This window comes from Podarcis erhardii (assembly GCF_964252035.2).
Source record: "Podarcis erhardii genome assembly, chromosome: 5".
In the NCBI taxonomy this organism is placed as follows: Eukaryota; Metazoa; Chordata; class Lepidosauria; order Squamata; family Lacertidae; genus Podarcis; species Podarcis erhardii.
Genome location: NC_138509.1, coordinates 42,709,106 through 42,733,080, shown reverse-complemented (window position 1 = coordinate 42,733,080; position 23,975 = coordinate 42,709,106). Strand labels below are relative to the sequence as shown.

Sequence of the window (23,975 nt, the reverse complement as noted above, 5' to 3'; positions counted from 1 at the left end):
CCCATGCAAGATCACATTGTTATTCAAATATTTTCATAATTGCCCCAATCCAGAGCTTCATGTGTGCTTGAATGCTAGTATAGAGCTCTTATGCACCCCCCCTTCAATGGATGGAGCAGCAGTTCCACATATGCTAAAATGTGTGCACACAAATATGCACCCTCCCTTTGCATGCCAGGGTGCTGTTGTCTATGTGACTGATTGCTGGTTCAAGGCCAATGCCGTGTAAATTTGGGGAGGTGTATAACTGCTATGTTTCCTGGCTGTATTATAGGAAAACACCATAAATGTTCTATCAGAGGCAATAGATGAATTGCTGTGCCCAGCAACTTATGTTTAGTAACACAATTTTTGTTATAATTAGATAATTCTGTTACTGCATTTTTAAGTCTTTCACTTCCACTTCACTTCATGAATATGTAAGAATATAGATAATTTAACCATTGAGTTACTTCACTACCCAGTTCATTTTGCTCTGCAGTGCTGCAATAGACTTAATGATGGTTTTACAAATGACTTGCTTGTTAAAGCTCCAAATTTAATAAGAAATTTATTTCTGCTGACAGCTCCACTGTAGTTAGCATTAAAAATATCAAAGGACAATTGCCAAATGTTCATAATGCAAGTTGTCAGGAGTGCAATCTGGAATAATGGAATATACATCTTGCAAACTTGCACTTTGATATGGCAAATCACTTGGTCAGCAAGCAAATGGATTCATTTATGATTTCCTATTATTGCAAGTAGTGGGTATGTTTTTACAAGAAGTTCCACTCTCTGAAGACTTGCAAAATCACCTACAGAACAATATCAGTTATGGATATCAGTCATACTGAGTATACTGATACCGAGTAGATGGATAGAAAATTTGCACTTGCCATAAAATTATTTTCTCACAATTCAAAATGTCACAAAGGATTTAAAAATGATGGTGATGATGATGAGATGAGGATGATTTGGCTTTCAATTTTGGCTTATTTTCTGCTTAACATTAATCCAAAACACTAAGGGTTAAATTGCACATTGTGTTAACCAGGGGAGCATCCACTTTTTTTAGGGGGAGCACCCAGGAAGTAAGAGGGGGTGGGAACACAAAGCGCCCATTAACATCAAGTGTTATTGGGTTAAGTGGAATAACCATGGGGATATTGTGGAGACTAAAGCCATACTGCACGCAGCATTCGTATAGGTGCTCTACTTCAACATAAACACTTCTGTGCTTGCATCCTGACTGTACGAGACACTGGGCCAGTTCACATGTACCAATCTTGGATTAGGGCCAAGTTATACATTATGTTAGTCATGCTTTAAAGTAAATGTCTTTAAACAGGCCACTTATTTTGAAGAAAAAAGGCAGCAGTTTAGGAGGTGTGATATTGTCCTTCACCTCAGGCACATAAATGTCTAGGGCTGGGCCTGCTTACAGTCTTCGCATCTGCTCCGACTGCTGGAGCACCATTTCTCTATATGATTTATTATTATATTCCACTGAATATTAGAGTTCATTTCTTAACCCAGCTGTGCTATACACACCCCACAGTCAGCTGGATCCTTCCATTTGCTTGGGGAAGGAATGCATCAGCGATACCAAAGCTCTGACTCTGTTTTATTTCAGCCTTGATGGGACATCAGGAAAATAATAAAAGAGGATCAAACTGGGACATTAACTGGTAACAACTGACTGAACCTGGTGCTTTTCATTCAGCAAACCCTTTTTGTCCATTTGCAAGTGCCCTTAATTTAGAAAGCAGATTTTTTACTACTATTCTTTGGGCACTGGCACTGACTCAGGACCAGCTATTGGCAGTCCTCTGCTGTCGGCTGGCCCTTGGCAAAACATTTGGTCTGATCTATTCTCAGAAACTCACTTGCCAGCTGTCTAAAATCTATTCAGAGCTCATCTGTGCTTTGGAATTGCTTCTGACCTGAGGGTTATTGTGATTGATAATGTAAGCAGATCTTCAAGAAGATGAAGAAGAACCAGCTAAGTATATGATCAACAGGCAAATCCTTGTCAAATGTGTTTAATTGTGGTAGAACTATCCTGATGCCACTTGTTTGGCTACTTATTACAGCACCAAGGCCCCCCAAAACCCTTTCTGCCCATAGCCAGGGAGGTTAAAACATTATGGTTCATCCTGTAGAGGCCGTGAGTATTATTTGCGTATTATGGGTGACCCCAGTATTTGAACACTGCTCACCATGTGGGTGACTATGAAAACAGAAAGTCTCCAACCAGCTCCTGGAGCACGGTCGACATGAGTAGACATGCCACTAGGGAGGACAACTGTTCACATCCATATCTTCATCTAAGATTAATAGGAAGCTGAGATGAATGGGAAGCTGTGGGGGACATCAATGTGTGAATCACACCTCTTCTATTATTCAGATGATATTGCTGGATTAGGGCAATGAACCACCTCCAGGTTGTTATCTCTCTTGTTATTATCTCTCTCAATGGCCATCATTCTTATTCTAAGTACAACAGGGTTGGTCAGGAATTAGAAGTGTTATGTCTTCCAAGTTATGCATCCTCTGTAAAAGAACCCCCACTCCTAAACCCAGTATGTGATGTAGAACATGTTCAAAAATGATTGGGAAGATGCAAAGCTGTCTTATAGTGAGTCAGACAACCAAATTGTCTAGCTCAGTATTGTTGGCATTTTCCAGGATTTTAGGCAGGGGCTCTCCTAGCCCAACCTGAAGTTGTTGGGGGTTCAACCTGGGACCTTTCATTTGCAAAACATGTGCTCTGCAACTGACCAATGGCTGAACCATTAATTCTTCTTAGGTTTTCTTATGCGTTTCATGCTTTGAATTTAAAAGGGCACACACAAGTGAATGCGTATGTTCCATGGCATTCTCAAACCAAGGAATACCAGTACTGGTTGGGATCAGAAGAGTAGACTAAAGTGTTGTTGATTTAAATATAAAAATATAAAATATTTCAAAGGTACATAGTAAAAAAATAAGGTGTCTTGCAAAGTCAGCACTGTGGAGTCTGAAGGACAGCTGAACAACCCAAAAACCAGGCACATGTTAATGTAATACTTAACCTGCAGTTTTGAGAATACATGCCATGACCCTTCCTCAGTTTTTCTTCAACTCTTAATAGCACATAACTCAGACGTAGTTTCTACCTGAGTGGAACATCTGACTTTGTTTTACAAGTAATTCATTAATGAGTCACCTACATGCCTTAGGTGGTTTATATCCATTATCCCCACTTAACAGTTTGGCCTCAGGATGCCTTTCAATATAAATAATCTTCGAAGATGCTTGTATAGCAGAAATGTGTTTCTTTTTATAGCAAATCTGAAATTAGCTAATTTTATTTGACTTTCTTTCTCGAGATGAGCATGAATTATGAAATACCATACAGCTGGCACGAAATTTACTAATATGGCAGGGCTCCGACAAACTCTGCACAAATACACAGAACACATGTTCCAGTCATTTTTCTCTACATGACTTTTAACTGGTCAGGTGGAGTTTTAAAGTAGACCTTGACGGATGAAAAGTCATTTTAAATTGCATCTCACATTTCAGAAATAATTCTTTAAAGCTCTTGGTACTTCCTCCATGATTTATATTCTTTTTTGTGTAAGTCCGCTGAGAGGGTCAGGAGATCCCAGTTCAAGGAGTAGCTTTGGTATTATCCCACTCCCCCAAATCATCTCCTGCCTGTAGTTTTCTATTAAGGTAAACTGGGAAAAATAAAACATTAACTCTGCTAAAAAGGAATCTTACTTTTAGATATATTGAACCAAATGTATAACATATTGCTTTCCAAGAAAAATTATAACTACTCTAGTGACTACATAAATTGTTTCAATGTTCAAAGTGGAACAAAATTACTAGGCTTCCATGGAGCCAACCAATGGAGTGCAAATGATTCATGCTGTCTACCAAGTATGTGTTGCATTTGTGTTTCCCTCCCTCTTTCCATTTAGGAGCTCAGCTGAGTATCCTGTAAGGTAGGGTAGGCTCAAGGCTTCATGAGCTTTGCCACAGAACAGATATTTGGACCTGGGCTTTCTGAAACAGCAATCGTTGTTGAAAGGTGGAAAGCCTTTACAGGTGGAGAAAGTTACTTGGAACAGACACACAAACCACTCTTCGTTTCTCTTTGTTTTTCATTTTTTTCCCAGTTCAGCTGCCTGTACTTCCAGATTAGTTTGCATTTAAAATAAGTTCACATGAAAATCTGTGAAAATTTTTGCACGCTCTTCACCAAATATACACATTTTTGCATGCAGTTATGTCCCAATATAGGGGACACGGGTGGCATTGTGGGTTAAACCACAGAGCCTAGGACTTGCTGATCAGAAGGTCAGCGGTTCAAATCCCTGCAACGGAGTGAGCTCCCATTGCTCGGTCCCTGCTCCTGCCAACCTAGCAGTTCGAAAGCACATCGGTCACGACTGGACCTAATGGTCAGGGTTCTCTTTACCTTTACCTTTACCTATGTCCCAATATAAGCATTTTTTGCAAACAATTTTACCTAATATATATATTTTTTTACTAATATAAGTGTTTATAATCATTTCTAATACTCCCCCCAAAAAAATAACGTAAAAATATAAATACAGAAAATGAATGCACACTTTTCTCTAATATGCACTTTTCTCCACACTTTTGACTGGGACACCCCAGAATTAAAGAAGCCATCCTAGCTTCTGATTGGATGTCCCATTTTCAGTGCTGAGTTCTTCCATGAGTCAGCTGACTCCTGCGAGAGCTTGGCACCAAAAGATGCACATCTTGCACATGAAAGCAGGCACCCAAGTCGGAGCCCATGGAGGTGGAGCAGAGGGAGTTTCTGGTGGTGCAAGCAAGGCTGCCACCACTGGCCTCAGAGGCCATGTCTCCTCTGCCTGATACCACCCCCACCAGAGGAAGAGAAGAAGACAACAAAGATGAGGATGGCAATGGGGAAGAGGAGGAGGAGAAGGAGCTGGAGGTACCGGTATGGCACTCACTGAAGGAGCTGCCACCGGTAACAGAGACAGGGGCTGGGGCTGGGAAGCCCCAGCTGGCTAACATGGGGAAGTGGCAGCAAAAGATACATGTCCCAAATTAATCAGCAGAATGTGGGTGGGTAGGCAGAACTACACTGCAAAACTGGGAGAAGTATGGAGGCCAGCTGTGTTGTGGTTCACATACTGTTTTGGGAAGTATGAATGAGGTAGGCTGGTATGAAAATTTGAACCAAACAATTTTCTTCCCTGCTTATTATTGTATGCCATTGCCTCTCAGAACCGAAACACACAATGAGCAAGCCTCACATGCTGCAGCTATCGCTGGGCCACACCATTCCAACTGCGAGCGGGGTGTGGGGTGCGAAGTCTTTCAACAATCCTCCATAAACGCACACAAACCCTGCACGTAATGAAGCTAGCATGTCACTCAAGCATTCCGGTTTTATACATGCAGGTGGTTGTACTAGGGAGGCATTCAAACATATCGTTCCCCATCCAAAGTGGTACTGCCCAGCAAGATATGCATTGTACCAGGTTGCTGATAATGTAGTTTGCCTTTAAAAATAAGCTTTGAGAGACAATCACTTTCACCCCAGACAAACCCACCACTAACACCTCTATTCAAACCCTCACTTCCTGCTCTTGCCTAGGACACAGCAAACCCTCCTGAGGTCAATGAGGGTGTTTAGACATCATCTGCAGTGCACCTGGGGAATGGAGTGTAACTCTAGGAATGGAAGCCTGACTGAAATCAGTATCAATTTAAGGACTTCCTACAAAATCAGTACATATTAAGGGCAGCTGCATAAATCAGCTTAGCTTTACAGAAGGCTTCATAACTGTATTATTTAATGTAATAATAACCTTGTCCTTTCTCTGTGGGAATGAAGTAAGTGAACATACATTTTCACTATATATCCCACTATATTTTGATCCTGAAAACAATATAACTTTTTTATTTTACATGCTACACCTTAAGAACAATCTTGTACAACAAACTAAATTTATATTTTCATATAAATTGTAACTCATTTTCAACACCATTTCCTATTATAATATTTATATTTTAATGCTCTCTCATAAATGGTTTTAATTTTGGTCTAGTTATAGTAGTCCATTTCCTTCATGAAGCTAATCCATGGTGTTTTAGCAAATGATAGGTTTTGCCTGTAAATAAATCATGATTCAATTCCCTCAATGCAATTAATTCCACATTCTTATTCCAATATTATAGCTTCTAGTGATCGTCCAGCAAATACCATTGCATACGCTCATTAGCTTTCTTTTCATTTTACAGTATACGATCATTATCTCCTAGGAGGCAAACTAACCACTGTTTGTCCCTAATCACTATTGAATCTAACTATTCTATTTTCTGTGTTGTAATTCTTACCACTGGAAAGCACCTGTGCCTCCAAGACGTCATCTGACAAACTGGGAAACTTTATTCAGGTTTCTTCATTTACCCACAAGAAGGATGAAATTGCCATTTGAATCAGAGCTCTTATTCTAATCCTAACATCCCAGAGTGAGAAAATCACCTCAGGGGCAGATGCTGAAGGGCAACAGACCCCCCCCCAACCATCCTCAAGAGTCCCCACATCTCTAGCCATTGGAGAACAAAGCTATACATGCCACAGGCCTGTCATACTCACACATCCTTTTAAACTAACTTGCTACCCTCAGGTGAATTAAAATGGCAGCCCCAAGCCACAACATTTGTAGGTTAGAATGGTTTTTGTTGCTGGTGGTGCAACCTGGGTCAGTGTAAGGAGATGGAAGGGAAGATGGGGTGAGGCCTTCTGAAGGAATTTGGTTATTGTCAACTGGTGCGAACTCCTGGCACTGTAACCATGCTTCATTCACCATACTGGCAGCTGGCAGAAATTTAAAGTATGTCCAAGGAGGCTAAAGATTATCCCTAGGCCTCTTCTGCTTGTTTCACAAAGGAAAATCACTTTATATAATGTAACCTCCTCGTACCTCAAACCTCTCACAGCACCAATCTTTTGCCCACAGTATATCGCATTGACACTTAATATTCCGCTCTAAAAACCTTACCGATATTTTAGAGAAATGAAAAATCCACATTTTAAAACCTACAGCTGCTGTTCATGGCTGAAAAATGATATTCCAGGGACTTAATACAATAAAAAAATATTATTAAAGTAAATCTACTGTATTGTGAGATCTTGTATTACATGCAGCACAGCCATAATACATCATATAATTTCATTAATTAAAAAGAAAATCAATTACTAACGCTTACATTATTCTGAAGCCTTGCTGTGTAACCACCACAAATATTCATTTAAGTAACAAGTACCAAATGAAAGAATGCCATTTATGCTACATTTAGTCCATATGTGTCAAAGACAAATATGAATCATTCTTTCATTTGTTGCTCCAAAAGAATCTTAAGCAAGAACAAATGAAGTAGTATGAAATCAAGAAGACTTTGAAATGCTAACAAAATTAAGTGCTTCCTAGTGTGCTGCTTGGTGGAATTGTAAACAGACCAGTGGGAGAAAACAAAGGTCAAATAAACATGGCTAATATAAAAATGTTCACTCAATAATGTGCTAGACGGGCAACTTGATGCATGCAGCTCTAAAGGTGTGAGCAGCAATACTGACTTGGGTGACATCACAAATCATGTCAATCAATTAATTGTCTGTCATCATGCACTCCATGCTGCCTGAAATCCTATGACATTCCCTAATGTAAGTCAGAGCTGGAAAGGGAGAAGAGCAGCTAGTAACAATAGAACGATAAACTCAGTGTAAGGGTCCATAGTGGGGGAATGTAGCATCAAATTCACTTTGTCTAAGCCCCCTTCATGGATTACCTGAGAGAGAGGGGTCTATACAATGAGCTGGGAGTTGGTCTGCACCGCTGCCCCTGCCTTTGGCATTGTGCAGTGAGGATACACATCTGAAAAGGAGCCCTTGCTTTTCAGCTGCTCATGCATACAGGTTCCATACTACTAGAATGACCACACAAACGTTGGTGCGAGGCTAGCCCATCTGCACAATGCTGTGGGTGAAACCAGTAGTGAAAGAGAGAGAGGCCCAGTGGGCAGCTTTCAAAGTCAGGTTGGTTTAGAAATTAAGTTGAGCTATGGCCAATGGGTGTTATTGTCAAAGCTTATCTTAGAAGACAATCTTATGTGAGTTGTGAAGAAGTCACCCATCCCCAATAGAGTCCTTTCCCCATTGCTTTTGATAGGGCATTAGATCACTTTAACAAATTAGTAAATTGTTTGGTATGTTCATCCCAATTACAGTTTGGAAAGCACATAGCATATGGGGGGAGCCAGGTAATGGCAAGTGTCTAGATATTCCAATGATGAGTCATTCCATCAAAGAGTGAAGTCCTGCAATAATTTCACTATCTTGGCCAAGATGTCAAAGTGAATCTACACTGAATGTCAAAAGACAGAATTTTCATGAGACTTGATTTTGGCTTTACAGTGTCGTCATAATACCAATCAGTATTTTTTTGTAAGCAGGATTCCCTCCTTTGAAAGTAATCAACTTAGCCAGGTGTCAGAGGAAAATGCTACTTCCTCAGTCAAGGAATTTTGGAATGGGACTGCCCCTCAGCTGAAATAGGATTTTTTTCCCAGTTGTGGACTCGGAAACAGTAGCAAGATGATTTACAGGTAAGCACTTAGTTCTCCCATCTGACTCTTCACAGCTCCAATAAGTGACTTGAATTGTGTATGCGCAATGAAATGTCAGCCCATCTCTTTACCAAGTTACTCTCCTACCCCAATCTCATTACGTTCCTCTTCGTCATATTGAACTGTACTCATCACTAATCTACTTACCTGTACGCCAAACCAAGTAATTTTAAAATGTATTCTTCTTTGCTTTTTGTATTGACTCCATCTCCACCTCCTCCCCTTCCCCATTTAGTATCATTGGTACGGGACTCATAGTATTCATCCATTCATTTTCCTTCTTTCAAGCCATTGATATTTAAAGTGAATAATGTTGTTCTAACATTGATCTTGTTGCGCTTCACTAACTGCCAAGAATAAACAATATAAGTTTATGGCATTGATTTCATGGATTTCAATTTCCCCCCCAATCACGTTCTTGTTAAGCACCTTGTAAAATGCTTCATGTCACATACTCATCTCCTTTGCTTCATGATCTAAGTGTACCCAATAGGCTTCGCCTTGGGATTCCCCCCCCCCGCCTTCCCCTAGTGGCTGGCACACTGCTGGTCAATGGAAACAGATCTAATAAAAACATCAACCATAATAGCACATGTAAAGTTGTTCTGCTACATGTGTGCTGCTGTGCTCAACCTGCTGCTATCCAAGCTGTTCCCAATCTTGCAACTTTCCATTGTATATTCAGCATCTTGCAGAGTTCTGAAAAAGTCAAATGCAAAAACAGACCACTTTCTGTAGCAATGCAAGACTAGCTTCTGAAAAGACTACATTTCAAACATCAGCTCAGCCACAGACACTGGTAGAAGTCATGGCTGCATATCCTAATTCAGAATATTCACTTAAGCATGCCTATTTCTAAGACAATTAGTCTGTGGGTAACATTTTTCTGGGATCAAGGGCCCTATCCTAGAAGAATGCAATTATGGCATGTTCCTTCCAGAGGAAATCATAGGGTAAAGAAAGGCAAGTCTTTATGGTAATAGTTTCCTGTAAAGATACTTGTGCATTCCTTTCAACGACAGTGTCTGCATCTTGAGCATTTTTGTCTCCAATATCCTATCATGACATTTGTGTGTGTGTGTGTGTGTGTGTGTGTGTTTGTGTGTGTGTATGCAATGAATACCAACAAAATGGACTATCCTGAGCAATAAAAGTTGAAAATTCAAAGCAGCTGAAAGGAACTAAAAAAGAAGGTGCCTTCTGAATTTTGGCATATCATCCCAATTTGTGCTTCTGTGTGCATATGTGATTTGAAAGAGAATGAGTTATGTTTTCTTTTTCCTGCTTAGCTGTTTTCACAGGCCTACCTGGAGTAGAGAATATTTTTGTGAACTGTGTATGCCTAACCAAGACTCTTTGAACAAATCTGAATGGGCTTCCTGATGACACTGCATTCAGAAGACGGCACAGAAAATGTGTACACAGAAAATGTAAACCCTAGTAATCTCCTTGCAGCTGAGACTGCCATGCTTTAAATCCCCCATTCATAAATTATGTTGCATTCTGAAACCATATTCCTCTGCATGTCTCTGCAAACCCACCACCACCGCAATAACTTCCATTTCATGTAAATGAAAATGAACATTAGATGCAATGGGTGTAAAAAAAAACCTAAAGACTCTCATGCTATCATGTTCATAGATGGCTGTGGATGAGAAGATGAAAATGTATTTTCCATTACATACAGTATATGAGTGAGTCATCTATGAAAGGTTGTAGCTCAGTAGTACAGCATCTGCTTTGCATGCAGGAAGTCCCAGGTTCCACTCCTGGCATCTCCAAGAAGGGCTGGGAGAGACCCCTGACTGAAAAGCTGGAGACCCTCTGCCAGTCAATATAACCATTATTGAACTAGATGAAGCAATGGTATGACTCAGTATATGGTACCTTCCTATGTTCCTATAACTCAGCCCCTCCCAAACACCATTATAAGCCTGATAATAATCATATGTTTAGAAACACCCTACCAAAACCCTGCATGCAGAAATGAGACTGTTGTCCCATGTATTATTATTACTGTGTAATAAATGCAAGCTCTCAGTTCCATGCACGTCAGTGACTGAATATTTCAGTGATGCCACATCTTCTGCTATTAAGGAAGTTCCTTGTTTTGATCCAGTTAAACAACTGAGTAATGTGCAGCAGGTACTTTACTGAAAAGCATCACAGTGCAACAAATATCTTAGTTCTTCAAAAGGCAATTATGAAACCTTTATACGGTTATCTATTTTCCTCAATAAATAACACTTTTCGGGATAAGTTTGATCAGGGACCAAGGGAAGCCACATTTTTTCAGAATGAGGAGACATTAATCTGTTTTCCCTCCAGCTGAGATATTCTCCCCAACTGCAGTTGTTGGCCGGTGGGCCAAAAAATTTAAGCTGACAAAAGAGAAATACAAGTTTGTATGAGCATTGTGGCTCATCCATCTGCAGGATGCATAACCTCACAGCTGTTTAAAAGCAGGAGAGGAGAGAATGAAAGTCAACTGAGGAATCAGCAAAACGACTTTTATTGAACGTATGTGTGAGTCAACCCCAGCCATTGTGATTAATGTGCATGATACCAGTTTGTATTTCAAAGATTGTGGCTTCTGTTGTAATCTGAGCATTTCAGCATTGACCTCATGCATAAGAAATTAAAGATATTGTGAAAAAGAAACTATTGAAAGATTCAACTATACTGATGCTTTGATTCTCACACTTATAGGTAGGGCACATTTTTTTCTCACCATACATTAGAACAATATGTTCTACTTGTAGGATTGTATGTATGGGTTCACAGAAACACTTTATCCAAAATTAGTGGGAGTTTTCCTTCAGTCATCTCATGACTGACATACATTGCACAGAATCTAAAAGTTCCCTTGCTCCAGTGAAGGATGGGAACTAACCCATGTAGTCCTGAGTTATGTGACAGATCCAAGATGCTTTAGGATGAGGTCAACATGCATGATTATCCTGAGGCTGGATTAACTTAAAGGGACATGAAATCCTCATATGTGTTGGATTCTTGGCACAATTCATTTCCATGTGGATTCACTGTGAGACCAAGTAAAATAAGCAGGCCATGTGGTAACAGAACACTGATTGTGTAAATAACTTCCTAGAGCCAAGGCCAGATATAGTTCCAAATATGCAAATAATACTTTTTATATGCTATAATTGCAACAATTTATTGAGCAAATGCATATTGACTCCCAGTTTAAAATTCAATATAACATAATGGTTAATGTTGCTTGTTTCTGTTTAATTCAATCAATTCCCCTGTCTTTTTTCACAACATTTTCAATGAATATGATGATAACCAGGCAACAGCCACAAAAGGCAGCCCAGAAAATATCACTCTACAACCCTATTAATACACTTCTTCTCTGAACCTCTAGTTGGTAGGCCAATGCTTTTCAAACAAAGGTCAGAAGTAAACAAAAAGTACTCAATTCAATCTGCCCGCAATATTTTATGAAGTGGAGACCTTTTATAAATCTTGGCCTAGGCAAAGCAAAACTTGTCTGGCATCAACAGTATATGCTAAAGAGCTGTCTGCACAGCACTGAGGCCAAACTGTCTGCAACACATTTGTTACAACTGTCCCATCCCAGGACAGGCTAAAACAAATTTATTAAGCTCAGAACTGTATAAAGCCTTTGCCTGATGTTCTAGTGATGTTGGGCATATAGTCAATCTATACAAAACTTGAATTAATTTAGGGAGAGTCTTATGTGAGGAGAAAAGGCAAGACATTGTGTTTGTTGAATACAGTTCAGAAAGCAGTTGAGAGCTCTCATATACACACACCTTAATGTACAACACACACACACCACACACACATTACCGCATACTCTGCAGGGGTATAGCACTAGGACTCCTAGATGGCCAGTCTAGGAGTTCAGAGTGACAAGGAGATAGAAGGAGGAATGAGTGATTCTGTGGTATCAGATGAATGATGCTGCTCTTCAGAATTTCATGCCTCCCTTCTTGCTTCAAACAATGTATTCTGTCAACGCTCTCCTACTCATGGTCAGGGCATAACACCTGCAAATGGATATGTGCTGATCTTGGGGTATTCTTCCAGACAGAGGTCACATTCACAGGGGCCTGGTTGAGCACTGCTTCCTTTAGTTGAGAAAAGATTATCAGGCTTTACCATTCTCCAATGATTAATGAAAAAGGAAACTGCATCCAAAAATTATGAAAGGAAAAAGGAAATGTTTGTGGAATTCTCATGGGTGGTGTGCGGTGTTCCTGTTGCCCTAACCTTACTTTTGAGATGGTGGAGGGGGTGAGCGTCCTTCCGTTTATACTACAAATCTGTACACTGCAGCCTCCTCAGGTGCCCAGGGAAAGATGTCAAGAAGTAAATCCTCCCATGGGACTTTTTCATATCAGGAAGTGCAGGCAGCCAGGGAGGCTGCAGAGTGCTAAAGAAATAAAGGCTTAGCAAACTTACAATTATATAGTAAGCTCAAAATCCCGCACCCACCAAAGTTCTAAAGAAATTCTCAAATGCAAAAAGAATAAGGCAGGGAAAAAATGGCAGCTTCTTTTGCAGCAGAAGGAAACTTTTGAGAAATATTTTGGCACAGAACTAGTCTCAGGCAGAGAACAAATCCAGAAGAGTTATTGACCATGCATTAGAACTAGCCCACACTCAACTCAGAACTATCCTAACATCTCAAAGGAGAAAGATCCCACCATTTGCCATGGAAAAGGACCATGGGGAGGCAATAACCCCTGAAGCCACTAGCCCCAAGTGATCCACCTACCCCAGGAATCCACAGAATCAAGGGAATCTATGATCCCTGACTTCACACCTACAGCTTGTTCCTCTGCCCAGCATTACCCTGAACACCTAAGGAGCAGAGATGGTGACTCGGCTGAGCTGAGGCTCAGAACAGAAGACCCAATTAAAACCTGCCATTTCTGAGTCCTACTCATGAGGATGGGGCAAGGACTGAAGCATGCCCAGGGCTCCAGGAAGGAGTGGAGGAAAAGCTTTAAAAGCACTAAACTGCTGCTTGTCTGCTGCTTTGGCAGCAACAGCTTCTTCTGATTAGTTCCCTGTGCCTGAACTCTTGGCTCCCTTGCTAACTGAGAATACTTTGCCTCAGACCAGCTCCTATTGCTCTTGCTTTGCCAGACATGCCTTGCTGGTATAACAAAGAATCTAACCAAACCAGTCTCAGGGGCATCTACCCCAACCACTTTCAGAATGATTGCTGGACTTTGTTTGACATAGTAGGCTACCGGTTGAGCATATCTGACCCAATCAGCATTGTGAAAAGCATATTCTACTACTGGGCTATGATTCTTTTAGGCTCTATTTTTTTGCTCCTGATCATTATTTACATCAGGTTACCTCCGACAATACTGCCTGAGGTGCTTCAGAACCTCAGGCCAATATGCCCAAGCTACTTCAGAGCAGCAATACGAAAAGTATGGAGCATTGAAAAAAAGTATTATTATTGTATGTTTTGGTGCGAGAAAAATGGGCTGTTACATTTGCATTTGCAGCGGTTGAATTTGTTGGCATTAAACCTGCAGTGTTAGTTCCTGGTGAATGGCTTAAGACAAAAGGCATTTGCTGTATAAAACAGTATCAAGCTTTTTAAATATAAGAAAATGATTTTGCTTTAATTTGATCTCATTTCTTTCTTCTCTGAAACCCTTTTTTCCTTTCAGATAAAAAAACCCAAAACAAACAAAACACCAAATCCCTAATCAAAACATATTTATTTATTTTTTTGCCCAGTGGAACCTTGCTAATAAAAAGTGGGATAATTGATAGCAGTTTGCAAAAAAAAATTCCCCTTTAGCATTTGTAGTTGAACTTGTCTATTTTGGCCTGAGGGACCAGGGAAAAGGGAGTGGGTGTTCTTATTGCATTATTCATCTTGCAAAGGAAATGAAATGTACAATACTCTGATGAAGATACTTCTGTCTTTGTGAAGCAACTGAGTTTATTCTGAGCAGTCTTTACAGATTACCAAATATTTAGCAGAACAAATCAGAGCCTGCAAGAATATATTTATATTGCAATTGACAGATAAATCCTGTAGGGGGAGTTTGCTTATTACTCTTCTAGTGGAATTGAATATAGAAAATAACTGTAGCGATGTTTTCATACATACAGTTTCACAGTTTAAACAAATTGCAGCATCATGCAAGTCAAAGTTGCAGACATGCAACACACACATATTTTTATAGTTGCAAAATTGATTTCCAAAGGGAGAAGGGAGAACTGGCAGCTCTCGCTCAGATTCCTAAATTTGACACTGCTGTGTAGGCTTAAGGAAGTTGTGCACCTGTGTCATAGATTTCTTAGCTGCATGCAATGCAACACAACCTGGTTTTCCTCCTCATTCCTTAGCCTTTAAGGTGATAATGAGCCTAGGAGGCTGCCTTATACCAGGTCGGACTATTTGTCCATCTAGCCCAGCATTGCCTACATGTTGACTCCCAAGGTTTACCCTTGGCTGCGGCTCACGGTGAAGAGGAGAGACTGCACTACCGAGTGCAAAACGTCTGAGACTGCGTTATAGCCAGTAGGGGACTTGCACCAGCTTGCTGATACTGAAGCAGAAATTGAAACCACTCTGTCTGGTATTGGTGGGCAAGGGTCTGCAGAACCAAAACCTGTAGAATCAGACTGCACAGAATAGGAGATAGGATTGATACTTAGAAAAATGCAATCGTCCTCTTTGTTTTTTGGAGAAAAGTGTGCCTTGTCCTGTTTGGACTCCAAACGGGATGTCTTTTTCATGTATTCAAGGTCTTCCTCCTCCTCCTCCTCCTCCAAACTGTGTGGGCAGAGGATGGGTCTGATGGGAGGAGGAGAGCAGAAGTTTAGGTGAGACAGGGTGGAACAATGAGGAGGACAGCCAAGAATGAGGGTGAGAGTTATTGTGGGACGTGGGCAAAAGGTGGGGTGGGGATGGGACGAGTTTGAGAGAGAGTTTTTGTGCAGGGAGGATGGGTTGCAGAGAGAGAGAGGAGGAGGTTTGCAGGGCACAGGCCTGCTCTGGTGCCGGCAGAGAGAGGTTTCTTTTTGCCCTTGCAAAGGGGGCAGGTGAGTTGGACTTGGAAAGCAAGTGGGTGGCGGGGTTTACAAATGGGCCTTCTCTGGTGGAGAGTGGAAGAGTTTGCAGGGCATGGGCAGTAAGGAAGGACAGGTGACCAAAGAGCAAGATCAGAAGAAGAAAAATTCAAGGAGCATATTCAGTGCAACTATACGCCCTATATGGCCTAGGACCCTTGTACCTTTGGTACCGCCTCTCCTGGTATGACCCATGGAGGACCGTACAGTCTTCAAATGAGAACATCTTGGAGATCCCAGTCCATAGGGAGGTTAGGCTGGCCTCAACCAGAGCCAGGGCTTTTTCGGCTGTGGCCCCGATCTAGTGGAACGCTCTGTCACAAGAGACTAGGGCCCTGCTGGACTTGACATCTTTCTGCAGGGCCTGCAAGACAGAGCTGTTCCACCAGGCCTTTGGCCAAGGCACAGTCTGACCCCCTCCTTCTGTAATCCTCATAGATCTCTAGCCCAATGGTTGCCATTAATTTGGCTCTGAATTGATTTTAGAGTGAATTGATTTTAGAATGTATTTCAATTAATTGATTGTGATTTTATGTAAACTGTGTTATTTTTACTGTTGTTAGCTGCTCTGAGCCCAACTTCGGCTAGGGAGGGCAGGATATTATTATTATTATTATTATTATTATTATTATTATTAATGTCCAGAGCAGAGCAGAGCAGAGCAGCTAAAACGTGATGGCACTGTAAACCCAATTGCAGTGGTTTGCTTTGAAGTCATTGCTGCACCAGGTAAAATAATTTTAGCTCCCCAGTCCTCCCCAACCTGTCCCATACTTTGCTCGACCTGTTCTTTATTTTGGCCGACCAAAGGTGGCAACCCTGGTTCTTTGTAAAGTGAAATATAAATACAGTAAATAAACATGCAGCTTCCCCTTCATGTATGAGAGAAGCATCACCACCCACATTGTTGCAAGAGAAGGGAAAGGGATATCTGGCAACACACTATCCTTAGTGGGAGAAGAAAGACTGCTTAGGCCCTGCAAATGTTCATGTGAAGAATTAATATTACATTGTGGCCATTCAAGCAACCGAAGAGTAGCAGGTGCTAGAAATGGTGACTTAAATTTTCAAAGAGAACATATTTTAAGAACCCTATATTCTTTCCTTAGCTTACAGCTGGAGATCTGATTACGGGGCCTGGTCTTGGTGCCTGTTTTATGCAGGATTTCTAATTTTAGTAATATGGGTTTTGTCTAATATAGAGATTTTTCAAGACATTTTCCTCAATGTTATGCATTTTTTATTACCCACATTCCCACTAGTATATGCATTTTTACTCACTCTCCCCCTATTAAACATTTTTGGGTACTCACTTTTTTTTGTTTGGGAACGATACCACATTTGGAGAAACATGGCAGTATTTGGGTATTGCATTCTTTTGGTGCAAGTAAAGTAGGCTCACCTAAAAATGGAAACTGAACTGCATTTCCCACCCATCCCTATGAACAATATGTATCCATGCAGCAAGACTCGCTCTGTCTTTTGAAAGAGATGCACTTAATTTGAAGCTTTGTTCTTATTCCAGAGCTCGACAGCCCTACAGAATGAAATATATTTCAGAACAGTGAAGCTCCACAGGATCCCTGATCTTCAATATTATTGTCGGGGATATCTAATGTGGAAACTAGAAATAGTGATGTTAGTAACTGAACTGAAGAGCCTCTCCAGGGGATTTGCAATTTACTTTTCTTTCAACAATGAAAAACAGCTTAGTTAAACTCTCCATGCTTCATGTAACAAGAAACCAAACACTGAAAGTGGAAAGCCAAACAATTGAGAACTTTCCAAACTACACTTACCACATGGAGAAATGTGGTTACTTAACCCTTGACATTCTACAGATATCCAGGCATTGAGCACTTTCCTAAATGCAAATTAAAAATCAGGGGCATGCTCAACTCTAAAAAGAAAGAAAGAAAAAGGAATAGAAGCCAAGAGTTGCTCAAAAGTTATTTCTTAAATTATAATGTTGCACAATTCACCATTTAAAATGTAAACATGCTTCACCCTAGCATTTCTTCTTCCTTTGAACATATTCCTCCATTCTGTCTTTCTACCAAACTGTTTACATCTACAGAACCACATACCGCAAAAGGACAAACAGAAATAAGGGGAGTACATATCTTAAATGGTTTTTGGCATGACCTTGGCCTACCATGAGAACGGAAGTGAAGGTGAAGGAATTTCGATGACCACAGACTAGCTGTCTGTTGGAATATGGGCCAGAAAACTATTTCACTTCCCACATCTATGTAAATGCGGTTGGGCACAGTTCCTACCCGATTACCTCTCCAAAGTCCTCGGGCAGAATGTCATTGATGGAACACTGTCATGGTTTGGAACATTCTGCAGTCATCTTTCTATATCATGGTGGGTAACAAATGTTTCCGTTCTTCCTTTCTTCTAATCACATCAGGCAAGAATAGACATACTAGATATTCTTATAGGATTAACTATGTCATCCCATTGCTTGTCAAAAATCGCACCTCCACAAGCGCAGCAGCACACAGATTGTAGACTGTCAAGAATTACGTATGCTACACCATAATTTTGCTTGCGACTTTATTGATAAAAGGTTTCCTCTAAATTGCAGTGTGAGAATGTGGTTGCTTTGAGAAGCATCAAGGAATTCAGCAGCCTAGCCAGAAGCCACAAAGGAGTCTAAAGAACTTACTGTACACCAATCCCTTCTGGAGTGCTCCCAATACCATCACTTAACGATCTGAACGGAGCATCTTAACCTAATTATTTGCTATCTGATAACATTTTGCCACAGAAATGTTTGCTTGAATGTATCTTATCAAAGGAATGTTTGTGCCTCGGATTAGTCGCTGCTTGGTTAAAGATTTGTGTAATCAGCTTAATTCGTTTTAAAAAATACAAATACCTATTACCACTTAATTTGTATAATAGATATTGACTGTGCAATTAAAAATTAGCAGGGCCTATTAAAATCATAAGGTCAAGCAAACGTTCAACAATGCATAGGTTACTTCGCTTATCTTTTGTTTTGAGTTCCTATTATGCAGCACAGACCTTTTGGGTTTGCAGAACAGAAAAAGGTCACAAGTGAAACGAGATGAATATTCTCAACTCATCCCTGGGCAGACATGTACACAGCAATACACTGCCTCTACTAATTCATCACTCTCAGGTTTGAGAGGTGGCAGAGGGTTCATAGAAAGAGAGTGGATTGATGGAGCCCAAGAGGTGGGTAGTCCCTTGGGTGGGAATCAAAAGCCACTAAAAGAGCAGTAGGATAAAACCTGTTTCTCCTATCCTTTCATTACTCCTCACCAGTGAGCAATGCTGCTGTTTAAGATGTTCAAGGCTGCAAATCATATGAAAACTATTTTTTATATATCCTGATACCTTAATGAAGGTTTTTTCCCTACCCTCCTTAGATTTACAGTGAGAACTTACTGCATGTGCTTATGATAGAATTGTGTTGAACCACTGACCTGTTGAGAGCAGATCTTACCACTATTTATACTGCAAAAGTTCACTGGCCTTTGAAAAAAAGAAATTATATATGTGAGTAACAAAAAACAGATATTTGGGGATTGGGTTTTAGAATTTCAACAGGCTGATTTGGATTGCCTAGATTACATTCCATATTATTAAACAGACTATGAAAACTTGAAGAAGTAAACTAACAAAACAACCACATACCTTTTGGGATATAATGAGACTGAAACCAAATAATGAGGGGATTGTCTTTCAGCTAGCCATTCCCAGTCTCGTCCACTCCAGTTGTTGTTGGGACTATGTGACCCGGCATTCCTCACTACTGGCCATCCTGATTGGGGCTGATGGGAACTGTAGTCGAAAACACCTGGAGGGCACCAAGTTGGGGAGGCTTATTGAAGTTAATAGGAATACAGGAAAATGTCTGTTTGTGTTCAGTGTGCTTGGAAGGAAAAGTGAGTGGCACACTGAGATTTCAAGAGAAGCAGCAGAATGTTCATGTTTATGAACATTTCCCATGGTATTTGTAACTCTAAGGTTTTATTGTACCTGCATAGCAATGGTGAGCTAACTATATAGTGGTATTTGACCATTCAAGATCCCAAAATCAATAAGCAATTAAGCCCAGAGGAAAATCACTCTAATAAATTATTGTCTATGGGTTTTATGCGATCCATTTTGGAAAGGCAGACCATGTTTATATGAGCAGAATTCCTTTCACAATGTTAGAACCTGTGAGTGGGCATACAAGGAGATGATTGGGTTTAATAAGAAAGTGAGCAGGTCTTTCTAAAAGTTTTGTTAAGTTCATTTTGTAGAAATGGTTTAATGTAAGGCTAATGGATGCTCAATTAAATTAAAAGGCAGAAAATAGTGAATTAATAGATAGCAAATAGTGTATTAAAAATGAAATTACTTTTCACATAACCAATAGACCCTAGAATTCATTTGCAGAGGGCACTTCTAAAATCAAATATCTAATGAAATTAAAAATGTGCCAGACTATACTATAGGGTACATAAAATATATACACTTCTAATGTACAAAGTTCTTTGCCATATTTGGCAGATATTTTATATTCATAACCTTATGAGGCAAATCAATATAATTTCAATTTTAGAGATGATGGATAGAAGCTGTAATGTTGCTGAATCTTGTCTTAATGAGTTAATGGTTGCCTTATAGTGTGTTACTACTGTACCCCACAACCTAAGTTAAACCAGATGGGAGGGGTATAAATAACAAAATTACTACTACTACTACTACTACTACTACTACCACCATCACCAATCTGCAATTATTATTAGCAAGGATGCGCTTTTTTTGGCCTATCTCGATTTTCAGTTTCCAAGTCACCTGGTCTTGTTTCTGAACTGGCACCTGCAAGTTAGTAATGTGCCATACTTCTGTTTTTGATGTATGGACACGGCTGAGACTGCTGCATACCTATAGCTGGCTGTACTTTTCAGTCTGAAGGGTATTTTCAGTACTGTTGCACTCTGCATATGTACACTGATTGAATCGCAGAGCAGAAAGAGGAATCCTAATGCTAGCATTAGCCATGGGCGATGAAGTAGCTGACTGGCAGCTACTGCATGGCAACAGAAGGTAAGGCTTACCGGGCATGGGCCACATCACTCCCGCAGAGATGCTCCGTGGGCTAGACCGGTGCAGCGCGATGTCGGAAACTGTGTCTGCACATGTCCGTGGTGCCGGAAATCACTTCTGTGCATGCCCAGATGCTGGAAATCGCGCCTGCGTATAAGCGATTTTCAGGTTCTGGGCATGTGCAGAAGCCATGGAAGAGTCCCCATGCTGTGCTGCTTTAGGGTAGTGCACGGGGACTCCCCGAGTGGGCGGCTTGGTTCAGGGGCGACTCGTGGACTGGTTAAACAGCCTGCGTGGGTCGCTTCCAGCCCATGGGCCTTAGGTTGCCTATCCCTGGTGTAGAGGAATTCCCATCCTTACTGTTAGATGCTGATTGGTGGGGTGGCAAGTGCCATAGCTAGCTCCATTTACTTGCTTGACTCCTGAGTGGACAGCTGCCCTTGCTGACCTCAGCAGCCTGTATCCTTGCTGTGATTGCCATGCTCCAGTGCATACTCACAACAGTGTCTAGGGACACCAGAAAGCGAAAGCAACAAATTTATACAGGGTACTGTTGTGTTTCAGTGCTCAAGTTTGGGATGCAGCTATGTATGTTTATGCCAGAATCCAGGTCTGAAACATAAGGCCCTATGGCTGCCACAGGCCCTCCTTTATGCACCATCACCTTGGAAGGTAGGGTGGTGAGGAGAGCTTCCAGATATGTTTTGGACTTGAGGGGATCTGATCTAAAAGGGATCTGGGAGGGGGACACGCCTGCCCCCAAATATTTTAGACTGAGGCCTCCTACCTGCAATCCAGAGTGGTTTAACAATAAGTCTCTCTTCACTGGTAACTCTGAGGCTCTGGGAGAGAAATACGGGCCTCCCACCAATTCTCAGCACCTTTAACAAACTGCAGTTCCCGGAACTCTTGGGGGGAAGCAATGATTGCTTAAAGTGGTATCATAGCACTTTAAACGTTTGGTGTGAATGTGGCCTTGGTGAGATTCCTCTCCCCTTTATATCAAAGAGGCGTTTTTGTGTGTGTGTGTGTGTGTGTGTGTGTGTGTGTGTGTGTGGTTTTAAGTTCCGTTCCATTCTCAACTTGGCTTTAGTTCTTTGCTGGAACAAACTGCCTTGTCCTTTTGTATTTAGGTTGATCTGATAGGCCTTGGTAATCTTCTATGTGTTCATTCAAAGCTATGTTTGATTTTTGTTTATATTACAGATTCTCCCACATAGATATTAAGGCAATGAAAACAAGTTTTCCATCCAAAACAATTACAATGAAAAAGCAAGCAAACAAGCATAGGTTTACAGCAAAACTGCAATGGAAGTCAACTAAAAGTTTAAAAGAGGAAGGAGAAGAAAGTTAGATTTAATTGATGCCAATTAAAACTCACTCTCCTTTGCAGCAGGAATATGAAGGAATCACACATTAGGTTTAAAGGATATATCCAATTTTGTTCTACCACAAAAGAAGAATGCTTTAATTTTTGGCTTACATGGGTACCCAATGTTTATTCTGAGCTCCTAGATTGGGGGTAAGGATCAAGTCCTATTCATCTTGAACTCAGTGGGTAACCTCCCAGTGGTTTCAAAACACAATCTTTGATCCTTCTCACTGGCAAATGAATCTCTTTTACCACACAGACAAAAACACATTTCTCAAACCAAGCCTTCTATCCCTGTCATTTTTGTCCTAGATTGTTTCTAGGACATAAGGGTAGCACATCTTGGCAGAAGAGAACTTCTAGTATCTGTGCCATATTTTATAGTACAGCCTTTGCCAACCTGGTGTCCTCTAGATGCTTTTGGACTATAATTCCCATCAGCCCCTCCTTCCATTAAAGCTTATACTCAGGTCTAAAAACTTTTCATGTAAGGGAACTGTGAGAGGGGACAGTGCAAATAAGGTACAGAGACCTTTAGATTCACTATCATTCAACCAGCATTGCCCAGCAAGACTACAAACTCATACCCTCCAACATTTCTCTGCTGAAAATAGGGACATCCTAGGCAAAAGTGGGGCATTCCAGAATCAAATAAGAAACCGGGATGGCTTCTATAAATCCATGACTGTCCCTGGAAAATAGAGACACTCAGAGGGTCTGCAAACTAGCCCACCAGAAAGATCTTTCATGCTAGATGCTACCCAATACTCACTATCTGGTTCCTGCAGCTTCTAGCAGTGCAACACTACCTACTTTGTTGCTAAGCTGTAATATTTTCCTAGGTAAGGTAGCCATTTTGCTGAATATAAGCAAATATGTGTTGCAATCAAGATGGTAGAACAGCACTGGGAATGGTAGTGTAATAACAGCAGTGGAGAAATGGAGCTAGGCTGGGGGGGGGGGACAGATGGGCTTCTCAGAATGATGTTGGGTAGAAGGCAGAATTCTTCCCCCACACCTGAACCAAATACTCTACTACAGCCAATCCAAAATTAAAATAGTCGTACACAGCCTTGGATCATATATTCAGAGAGACACAAAGCTTACTACCAGGTCTAAGAAGTTCACATACAGCATACCCAACACATTGTAATTTTATGTTATTTTTAAAACCCAAACTTTAGGTGTCCAGCCCAGAATGGATTGGCTATTTATTTTACCCTTTTATTTGTATAATATAAAATTCTGAAAATCATGTAGCAGTTTCAGGTTAATTTGTTGTTATATTTGCCAGCTTATTTCATTGCATTATTAAAACATTTAGTACCGTATGTGTCATTAATATTCCAAAATGTAATTAGCATATTTAATCAAAAACAATTAGGAGCAAGCACTGCTTCCCTTTTTAAGTAATAAAATATTTATGGCTGGAATAAACAAAATGAAAGCCAAAAAGCACTTTGAGGTGTTGATTTTGTATGTGCGGAGGGGAGGGGGCGCGGATAAAAGGGGGAAAGGAAACACATGAGAAAGAAGATAACTTCTAGTGCATAACTGCCTCTGGTGGATTTCTTCCATGGTTTGCTCTTGGGAGTTTCAATCATTGTGTGTCAATTCCAAAGAAATAAAATTTCATTGTGGTTCCTCAATACCATAATAATACTATAATAAAAGAAGATACGTGAACTAAGCAGAGTTGTGTAAATCCCACCTTGAATTAGCTTTGCCTGGTGAGAGCTTCCTTGTGGGCTATAAACACCGTGAA

General features: G+C 40.6%; 1 protein-coding gene across 3 annotated transcripts in view; it reads right to left on the bottom strand.

Annotated features, from left to right (window-relative positions):
* LOC309342613 (uncharacterized protein) overlaps positions 1–23,975 on the bottom strand; it is a 96,084-nt gene that overhangs the window by 25,876 nt on the left and 46,233 nt on the right. For 2 of the 3 annotated variants that reach the window (XM_081863352.1, XM_081863353.1), the window contains exon 3: positions 19,435–19,597. The exons of the other annotated variant lie outside the window; for it this stretch is intronic. In XM_081863352.1, the coding sequence (XP_081719478.1) occupies positions 19,435–19,597 (163 nt within the window). The remainder of the gene's footprint in view (positions 1–19,434; positions 19,598–23,975) is intronic. 3 annotated transcript variants of the gene reach the window in all.